At 38.8% G+C, this 10,000-nt stretch overlaps 3 protein-coding genes across 7 annotated transcripts in view; 2 read left to right on the forward strand and 1 right to left on the reverse strand.

The window, feature by feature from the left end:
* Nucleotides 1-298, reverse strand: part of LOC134178043 (methionine adenosyltransferase 2 subunit beta-like) — a 1,206-nt gene extending 908 nt beyond the window's left edge. The window contains exons 1-2 of the mRNA XM_062644823.1: nt 165-298; nt 1-51 (exon numbers count right to left, since the gene is read on the reverse strand). The exon at nt 1-51 is cut by the window's left edge and continues 908 nt beyond it. The gene's annotated coding sequence lies outside the window, so the exon portion shown is untranslated. The remainder of the gene's footprint in view (nt 52-164) is intronic.
* LOC134178041 (copine-3-like) overlaps nt 1-6,797 on the forward strand; it is an 11,646-nt gene extending 4,849 nt beyond the window's left edge. For 2 of the 5 annotated variants that reach the window (XM_062644818.1, XM_062644822.1), the window contains 13 exons: nt 718-807; nt 1,280-1,462; nt 2,689-2,748; nt 2,802-2,935; nt 3,002-3,053; nt 3,951-4,002; nt 4,054-4,187; nt 4,415-4,578; nt 4,638-4,707; nt 5,186-6,130; nt 6,209-6,296; nt 6,363-6,493; nt 6,556-6,797. In XM_062644818.1, coding sequence (XP_062500802.1) covers nt 718-807; nt 1,280-1,462; nt 2,689-2,748; nt 2,802-2,935; nt 3,002-3,053; nt 3,951-4,002; nt 4,054-4,187; nt 4,415-4,578; nt 4,638-4,707; nt 5,186-5,293 — 1,047 coding nt within the window. In that variant the 3' untranslated portion in view covers nt 5,294-6,130; nt 6,209-6,296; nt 6,363-6,493; nt 6,556-6,797. Of the gene's footprint in view, nt 1-717; nt 808-1,279; nt 1,463-2,688; nt 2,749-2,801; nt 2,936-3,001; nt 3,054-3,950; nt 4,003-4,053; nt 4,188-4,414; nt 4,579-4,637; nt 4,708-5,185; nt 6,131-6,208; nt 6,297-6,346; nt 6,494-6,552 lie in introns of all 5 variants that reach the window. The other 3 variants (XM_062644821.1, XM_062644820.1, XM_062644819.1) reach the window with 3 other exon arrangements.
* A 1,156-nt stretch (nt 6,798-7,953) lies between these two features.
* Nucleotides 7,954-10,000, forward strand: part of LOC134178153 (copine-4-like) — a 13,843-nt gene continuing 11,796 nt past the window's right edge. The window contains exons 1-4 of the mRNA XM_062644957.1: nt 7,954-8,118; nt 8,220-8,402; nt 9,045-9,110; nt 9,768-9,842. Of these exons, the coding sequence (XP_062500941.1) occupies nt 7,972-8,118; nt 8,220-8,402; nt 9,045-9,110; nt 9,768-9,842 (471 nt within the window). The 5' untranslated portion in view covers nt 7,954-7,971. The remainder of the gene's footprint in view (nt 8,119-8,219; nt 8,403-9,044; nt 9,111-9,767; nt 9,843-10,000) is intronic.

Genomic DNA, 10,000 nt, shown 5'->3' on the forward strand with positions numbered 1-10,000 from the left:
CGTCGATGACGTCACCAACATGGTTTTATTCCGGAGATCAACCTTTCTCAACTAAATATGATATCTATAGTATCTATTGCATATAATACTTATTACATAATTAAATATATTATTATAACTATGGTAATAAAATAAGAAAATATTATTGCGCATGCGTGGTGTACTTCTCCTGTCGCTCTCGTGAATGCCAGTCCTAATACGTTCCATCCATTCTCCGCAAACTCGATAAGCAGCTGACGACCAAGAAGACCGGACGCTCCAGTTATTAAAACCCTTTTCGTACACATGGCATGTCACGTGGGCTATTTCCGTTTTTGAGTGTCCCGTATATACGGAACGCGCATGCAGGCAATGGATTTCCGAGGCATGTTGCTTACACGTGTAGAAACGGTATTACGCACGTACACTTTTAAATACTGCGTGGGCGTTACTGATTAAGTTAGATTATTTATTGATATTAATATTTAATTTTTTTAATTTAATTAATTAATTATCATTTGGATAATGGATGAAATGTAAAATATAGTTTACATAAAATGAATTAATTATTTGTAGATAACATTTATGGTTAGATATACAGTAGATGGTGTGTGTGTGTGTGTGTGTGTGTGTGTGTGTGTGTGTGTGTGTGTGTGTGTGTGTGTGTGTGTGTGTGTGTGTGTGTGTGTGTGTGTGTGTTGCATGTAGTTGTTCTCTATGTAATAACTTTCTGATCAGGTGGTGAACAATAATCTGAACCCCAACTGGCGACCATTCAGTCTTTCATCTGAACAACTATGTGGTGGAAACGAAGACAAAGAACTAAAAGTAAGTCACCAACATTTGCCACTCAGTTGTGTGTGTGTGTGTGTGTGTGTGTGTGTGTGTGTGTGTGGCATAATTTCCTTGGGCAAGAAACTTACACACAATTGCCTCTCTCAACTCAGGAGTATAAATGAGTACCTGGTCTTTGACTGGGGTGGCAAAGGCCTTCGACTGTGACAAAGTCCATCAAGCCACTGGGGTCTGGGTGGGACTTCGGGTGCCCACACCACAGTTGGCATCACAGTTGGTGCTCCTTCGAGCACCTGGCCAGGCTTCAGGAGATTGCTTAGCACGGCCCATAGCTCCTGCTTAGTGCACAGGAACACAGCCATCTGGCTGGGGCATTACCGTTTAACGGCAGCTCCTTATCTATTTGCCATTTTGCCATTTGTGTGTGTGTGTGTGTGTGTGTGTGTGTGTGTGTGTGTGTGTGTGTGTGTGTGTGTGTGTGTTTTTACGGTTTTGTGTGCTGTAGGTGAGTTGTTATGACTACGATGATGATGGTGGACACGATCTTATTGGTATTTTTACGACAAGTGTAAGAGAGATGAAACAAGCAACGAAGCAGCCTCTCCAGTGGGAGTGTATTTCACCCAAGAAAGCGAAGAAGAAGAAAAAGTATCGTAACTCCGGTGTGATACACTTGTCAAGAATTCAGGTATTACAGACTGTATGTTTGGGATATGAAGAGTGGTGGGTATAGATGAGCCAAGTAGTAGACAATGGACAGACAGGCAGACAAATAGACAGACAGACAGACAGACTGACAGACAGACAAACAGGCAGACAAATAGACAGACAGATGGATAAACATGCAGACAGACGTACAGACTGACAGACAGATAGACAGACAAACAGACAGTGGCAGTCTAGTTTGGACCCATGAGTCTATTGCTAATGTAAGGTTAGACTGTTTACACAGTCTACAAATACATCACAAACGAGAGCCTCACCATCGATATACAACATCTGATAACCGTCCAGACATAACGGTATACGATATTGGAGCAGGGACAAGCACAGATTTAGCTATTTTTTTAGCGCACTCCTGGAGCAGTGAAGTAACATTCTCATCAGCATCAACAGAGGGTTTTGCTGCGTCACAGAGAGAGAGCAAGCAAATCTGAGAAATACAGTATGGAACGTCTTTCCGGTAACGAGGCTGTAACATTGGTTCCGCTTGTTTTTTGAGCATTTTGGACATTTGGGTCGACAGGCAGAAAAATATTTACATGTACACCAGTTGTCAATAAGGTCAACAGACGAGCACGGCAAGAACAATAGTATTTAGTTGAAGACTTACTGGAGAGAACGCTTATCGATTCAATTACAGAAGTGCAATGCAAGTGTTATATACCGGAAAGTAGAGGGACTTGCATGTTAGATTGTTGAATATAGTCTTCCAGGTCCTTTGGGCCTTGGAAATATGTTTGGAAAATGTATTAGACTTTTGACAGCACCATTAGCGATCTGTAGTTTGCATTTCATTGTAATAACTGTGAGTTATGAAAATGTACTACCATTGACAGACAGACAGACAGACAGACAGACAGAGTGACTGACTGGCAGACAGACAGACAGATAGAGAGACAGACAGATGGACATACAGACAGACAGATTGACAGACAGACAGATTGACAGGCAGACTGAAAGACGCACACCATTGTCTCTGTTAATACTTAATTAATTGTTGTGACACATGTGACAAACATGACACTAAACAGCCATACACCGCACACACTGACAAACAGAGAGACAGATAGACAGACGGACAGATGGACAGACAGAAGACAGACAAATGGACAGATAGGCACACACACACACACACACACACACACACACACACACACACACATGCACACTAATCACACTCTCCAATTTCAGGTTGAAAAACTTTACTCGTTCGTCGAATTTCTATCCGGCGGATGCCAAATCAACTTCACAGTAACAAACTCCACCATTCTCTCTCATACCCATATTCACCATTTTTCCTGCAGGTGGGGATCGACTTCACAGGATCTAATGGTGATCCACAACAACCCACATCACTGCACTACATGAATCCGTATCAACCCAATGAATACATGCAAGCTCTTACGACTGTGGGCAGCATCTGTGAGCAATATGACTCGTATGAGTTTTTGTGTGAGAATTGTGCTTGTTTGGTTGTGGATTTGTGTTGGTTTGATTTTTGTAGCGACAAGCGGTTTCCTGCGTTTGGATTTGGCGCGAAACTTCCGAATGGATCGGTAGAGAGTTAATGTGGTTGTGTGTGTGTGTGTGTGTGTGTGTGTGTGTGTGTGTGTGTCTGTCTGTCTGTCTGTCTGTCTGTCTGTCTGTGTGTGTCTGTGTGTGTCTGTGTGTGTGGTGTTTATCTGATTGTCTGTCTGTTTGTCTGTCTGTTTGTCTGTTTGTTTCTCTGTTTGTTTCTCTGTCTATTTGTCTGTTTGTCTGTCTGTTTGTCTGTCTGTTTGTCTGTCTATTTGTCTGTCTGTTTGTCTATTTGTCTGTCGATTTGTTTGTCTGTTTGTCTGTCTGTTTGTCTGTCTGTTTGTCTGTCTGTTTGTCTATTTGTCTGTCTATTTGTCTGTCTGTTTGTCTATTTGTCTGTCTATTTGTCTGTCTGTTTGTCTGTCTGTTTGTTCATTTGTTTGTCTGTTTGTTAATACATATATTTTCAAATATTGATACACCATCTATGCAAAGCAACTAAATTCTGTTTGTCTGTCTGTTTGTTTGTCTCTTTGTGTGTCTGTTTGTTTGTCTGTATGTTTGTCTGTTTGTCTGTCTGTTTGTCTGACCATTTGTCTGTCTCTCTATCTGTTTGTGTGTTTGTTTGTTTGTCTGTCTATTTGTCTGTATATTTGTCTGTGTGTATGTCTTTGTCTGTTTGTCTGTTTGTCTGTCCGGTTGTCTGTCTGTGTGTTTGTCTGTCTGTCTGCCTGTTTGTCTGGTTGTGTGTTTCTTTTTCATGTTGTACTTGTCTATGTTTGTGTGTTTGTTTGTCTGTCTGTTCATGTACTTATCTGCTTGTCTACTTGTTCACACATTTGTATGCGAACACACGGTGACACTCATGAATCTATAGACACATTGACATTTGTGTATTTTCTTGCATATTTACCATATTGTCTATACATGTCTAGATATCACACGAATTCCCATTGAATTTCAATCCATCCAATCCCTACTGTGAAGGTTATGTGTATTGGTGTTGATAGAGATTTTAGGTTGATATCTGTTGTGTAGGTATTATGGGTGTGTCAGCAGCATATCAGAATGTTTTACGTCAAGTGACTTTGTGGGGACCGACAAATGCTGCTCCAATAATCAATCATGTTGCGAAGTTTGCGATGGATGCATCGCGGTCTGAAACAGCAAATGTAATTGTGGGGACACACACACACACACACACACACACACACACACACACACACACACACACACACACACACACACACACACACACACACACACACGGACACATGGATGCACACAAATGGACAGACACATGGTCGGTCACACAGAGAGACTGTCTGACACACACACACACACAGACTGAGACACATATGCACACACAGACACACCTCACTGACTGTGTTTCATCTAGAACTATTTCATTTTATTGTTGATAACTGACGGTGTCCTATCAGACATGGTCGAGACCAAAAAGGCCGTCATTCGTGCATCTTCTCTCCCCATGTCAGTAATCATCGTCGGTGTCGGCAATGCCGATTTCTCAGACATGCATGTACTCGACTCGGATGACAGCAGGCAAGTCAAACTGACTCACAACACTAACCAGTCACCATCAGTTTGTATTATGTTCTAAGGCTGTCTTACGGTCACATGCAAGCCGAGAGAGATATAGTGCAATTCGTGCCTTTCAGAAAGTACAGAACGGTAACACGATTGATATCAATTAAACGTAGTTATAAATTTTTTAAAATAATCTATAATAGTTAACAATAAAAATTTTTAATTTTATTTTTAAAAAATCTATAACAATTAACAATTAAAGTTTTTAATTTTTAAATACTCTAATAATTAACAATTAAAATTTTAATTTTCTAATCTGATAATTAACAATTAAAAATTTTAAAAAATAATCTACAATATAATTAACAATTACAAGTTTGAAATTTTTAAAAACAATTTATAAAAATTAACAATTAAAAATATAATTTTTTTAAAAATAATTAAAAATTTAAAATTTAACAATAAAAATTTAAATTTTTAAAATAGTCTATAATAATTAACAATTAAAATTTAATTTTTTTTAAGAATAATCTACAATTAACAATTAAAAATTTAATTTTACTTAATTTTAATTTTATTATTTATTGATATTAACTAAATGCAGATACATTATTGTAATTAGGCGCCACCTGCAGATTTAGCGAGGGATGTCTTGGCTGAAGTTCCAGCTCAAGTTGTTGAATATTTTCGTATCAAGAGAATACAGCCAATGAAACGTCCCGAAATGTGACAGTTTTGCTACAGTTGCCGTGTTATTGTATTATTCTGCTCTTTTTTGTTGTTGCAATTTTTGGTGTTTGATGTGGGCTTTTGTGGTGGGAAGTTGACAGACGATTTTCGTAGTCTGTGTAAGTGCACTGTTGACTTGCTGTCTATTAATTCTTGTGTCATCATTTGGGGAAAATACAAATTGAATGATTATGAAAGTACAGGAGCTATAGTACTTGCTTGTTTGTTTCCTGTCTTTATCTGCTTGTTGTCTGTCTGTCTGTCTGTCTGTCTGTCTATCGGTTTGTCTTCTTCTTTGTTTGTTGTCTGTCTGTCTGTCTGTCTGTCTGTCTGTCTGTCTGTTTGTCTATCTGTCTTCTAATACAGACTATACTTCCATAAATCTCAGCTGACACAATCAGTAACCAACTGAACAGGACCATAAGTCAGCATTTCTCATAAGCTGCCTACTGTCTGCTTGGTCTTACGTCAGGACTGAGAAACTTGCGGACCTGAACGGGAGACCACAGGGCAATTAACTACCCAGATATGGGCAATAAACCAACCAATCAGAAGTGTTTCACATGTATAGTTCCACCCAATCAAGAGGAAACAAAGTAGGCGCGAAGTTCAAAACTCTCACTTCTTTGTGTCTACTGTACACGATATCAGAGATGTCTTTTAACGGCATGGTTCAAGGTCTGGCTTAATTCAGCTGACTTTCGTCTGTTTGAAACATTCTCTTCTGAGACTTCAACAAGAGGGCAGTAACTAGTGCAGATCTCTTTTCCTCTCTGCATCAAACACTGGAGGCATTTGAAGAATCAGTGACCTTCAACAAATCATCTGAAGGATCGAGGTAAAGCACAGTCTGACATAGTGTGATGTACTCCTATCAGTTAGAGTTGAATTATGAGGGTCTATGCACTGTGTGCAGACTACAATAACTGGTTAGTCAAGGAAACAGCAAACTGGCTAATCAGCAATGGTTTTGAAGAATGAATACGTTGCTACCAGATTTATTGGTAAATAACATCAAATTAGAACATGAAAAGTTTGCCACACTTAATAACAGTAACTTGCTTCTCCAGATGAAGAGATAGACAGAGAAGCAAGCAATGGCAGATATGACACCATGCGGGCTTCAGGAAATTGGTATCAAGAAGATGGGGCACAAACTAAAATTTATTCGCAGGATTAAAGCCAGGAAAAGAAAACATAAGTGAGTAAAAACATTAACTTTTACTTGATTAGTCTGATGCAGGCTGCCTTCTTGTTTAGCAGACCAGAACAAAACTGGCTCCACCAGTACCAGTCAAATGTGCAAGATAAGTAATTTATCTGGGAAATTGACTCAGAACTGCCAGACGTACCTAAAGATTCACCATTCACACATATCATAATGTCAATTGTTATATACAAAGTATAATTATAGTTACTAAGACGCATACCAAAGTACTCAAGCAAAGACAAGAAACTGGCTAGTTGTGGAACTAAAAGCACTGCGTGACAGAGACAGGAGATTGTGTAAGCCTTCACTATGAGGACATTAGTACTACTACAGTATTTCCCACCCAATTATCCGGTTGGGGCAACCAATTATCCGACTCATGGTTTTAATTATGAGCAGTGTAGATATATAGAAGCGCTGGTTAGAGGAATAATAGCGCGTACTGACGGATGTTGTCGCCGTACTGCTGCACCAGTAAACAGGCTAATTCTTGTTTTCGCTATTAAGTAAATCGCGGAGGAAAAACCATCAGTAATTGTCTGGTAATTAATTATCGCCCACCAGCGCGGATGACCACACAGAGACATGGCGCAGTTGCAGTTGTTGCAGCGAGAGTCAGACTCTTGTCACAGTAAGACCGCTACTTCTGCGAGATTTGTGTCCTGACGCACTAAAAGGACTTAGCAGGTGCTCTAGGCCTCAACGCGCTTTCTAGCTAACATGTACTTACCGTAAATCTGCACATGCAAGCAAAATTAGAGAGAATATCTAGTGTAGAAGTCAGCAGAATTAACAACCACGCTACTCAAACACACGTTGATAAAGTACATGTTACGTCTACGGTCTAGGTAGCTCTAGACTCTCCAGGTCGATCGCTAGGCGATTGTGAATTTGTTTCACTCAGAATTGGACGAGGGCGCGAAGCTGAGAGTGTCGGTGGTGCAGTGGTCTTTTCTCTCATGTCAATGAGACTGATGCGAAAAGAAAGACAGCAGAGCTGTTCAGTTGCGGCGCGCTGCAGCTGGATCCTCACATTCACATGTGTAGTAGCTTAATTGTCATAGCATTTCCCACGATGCTATCAATCTGCATCAGAGAGAGTTTTGACTGAGACCCAAAGCACTGAACAACTAACCAGCGATGCAAGGTGAGAGTTTCATTCGCGAAGTGTACAGCTTGCCAGAGCGACATCGGATAATTGATTGGCTGAGTCGGATAATTGGTTGCCCCAACCGGATAAATTGGGCGGGCTATACTGTAGTAGTGTTTGTAGATATTCTTAATTATGTCTGTACAATACAACGAAATGTGGTCTGAACAAATGAATGATTCAAGTAACGTGCGCTATCTAAGAAAAGATAAAAAGGGGGGACTTAAGAAATAAAGACAATCCAGATCGCGCATGCGTATATCCACTAGAAGGACAGGCAATGATAACGCGCGTTAGCATACAAATACGGTGTTCAATAATGATGGCTACAGGTAAACTATCGTCTCAAGTTGTTCTCTACATTTCATGCCAAGGACTTCTCAACGCCGATCTCACATCGAAGTCTGACCCGCTCGTCTCCTTGCTTCACGACGACAGACGCGACGTCACGCGCCAATGGAGTGAGGTCGACACCATAGTCACGTGCAATGTAGCTACTTGATGTTGCAAACGTTGCTAATGTGTCGCAAGTGCTGCCAACGTGTTGCAAATGTGATGCAAATGTAGGTGGGAAGAACAGAGAGAGTTGAAAATTCACTGGATCCTTCATTCGCCACGCCCATCAAGATGAGCTACTGTTTCGAGGAGGTGCAGAAGCTGCAGTTTCGTGTCTATGACATTGACGTGGGGGCAACGTATTCTCTGTCGGATGACGATTTTTTGGGATCCGTAGAGACGACTTTGGGATCGGTGAGGTTTAGTGCATGGAAGCCACAAGTGCGCATCACTATATAGCAACAGGGTAGCAATGTAACCACGCTTTCTCTTTTATAAATTAATATATTAATTTTACCTTATTAATTGATATTAATTTTAACAGTTATTGATATTAATGTTACTTTTATTATTTTAATTTTAATATTTATTATATTTCTTTTAACATTGATATTAATTTAAACTTTTATTATTTTAATTTTAACAATTATTGATATTAATTTAAACATGTATTGTTGTATTTTAACAATTATTGATATTAATTTTAATCTTTATTATATTAGCTTTAATGATTATTATTAATATTTATTAAACACTTATTTTAATTTTAACAGTTATTATTGATATTAATTTTAATATTTATTATATTATTTTAACAATTATTAAAATATTAATCTTAATATGTAATAGTTAAAATATTATAATTAATTATTAACAATAAATTATTATTTAATTAAATTGCAAAAAATTATTTGTAGTTAATATCAATAACACGTTAATTAATGCAAGTGGAAAGTATTGTGCAGTTAAATTAATGGATTTTGTCAATTTTTAAATTAGCATTGTATGAACAGTATATACAAAGACATGTGGTATTGAGTCATTTGATTGACATAGCTTGTTGGCAATCACACTACTCAGCTGCCGTTGAAGAGAAAAGGCAAAGATGCTGGCACAATAAAGGTGTGTAGAGAACAGTGTGTGTGTGTGTGTGTGTGTGTGTGTGTGTGTGTGTGTGTGTGTGTGTGTGTGTGTGTGTGTGCGTACTGTTTATTTATTTGTGTGTTGGTTTGTCTGTTTGTCGGGCTGTGTCTGTCTGTTTGTCTGTTTGTCGGGCTGTGTCTGTCTGTTTGTCTGTCTGTTTGTTTGTTTGTCTTTTGTCTGTCTGTCTGTCTGTCTGTCTGTCTGTCTGTTTGTTTGTCTGTCTGTCCGTTTGTCTGTTTGTCTGTTTGTCTACTTGTTGTTTGTCTGTTTGTTTGTCTGTCTGTCTGTCTGTTTGTCTGTCTGTCTGTCTGTTTGCTTGTCTGTCTGTCCGTTTGTCTGTTTGTCTGTTTGTCTACTTGTTGTTTGTCTGTTTGTTTGTCTGTCTGTCTGTCTGTCTGTTGGTCTGCTTGTGTTTGCTGTTGTGTATTTGTTTATTTTAATACAACTTTGTAGTCTAACTGTTTTAATTAACATATATAATTTTGCTACATTTTACATAATCAATAATAGTGGCAAATATTTCTGAAGGATTTTTGCTGGTAAATGTTGTGAGTTGTCAGTTTATTAATAAGTTGCTTAAGCTAGTACTACAAATTTAGTTTTATTGTATTGTGATGGTATTGTGTTTGTGCTTAGATTATTGTTGAAGAAGGGTCAGGATCCAGTGAGGTGGCAACTTTCAGTTTTCGTGCAAGACATCTTGACAATAAGGTGAATTGGTGTGTGTGTGTGTGGTGTGTGTGTGTGTGTGTGTGTGTGTGTGTGTGTGTGTGTGTGTGTGTGTGTGTGCGTGCAGATAAATTTACACAGACTGACAATTGGAGATGACTGACACGTAAAAGTGTTAATCTTTATATCTATAAAAGTCT

The sequence above is a fragment of the Corticium candelabrum genome, chromosome 4 (genome assembly GCF_963422355.1).
Source record: "Corticium candelabrum chromosome 4, ooCorCand1.1, whole genome shotgun sequence".
Classification (NCBI taxonomy): Eukaryota; Metazoa; Porifera; class Homoscleromorpha; order Homosclerophorida; family Plakinidae; genus Corticium; species Corticium candelabrum.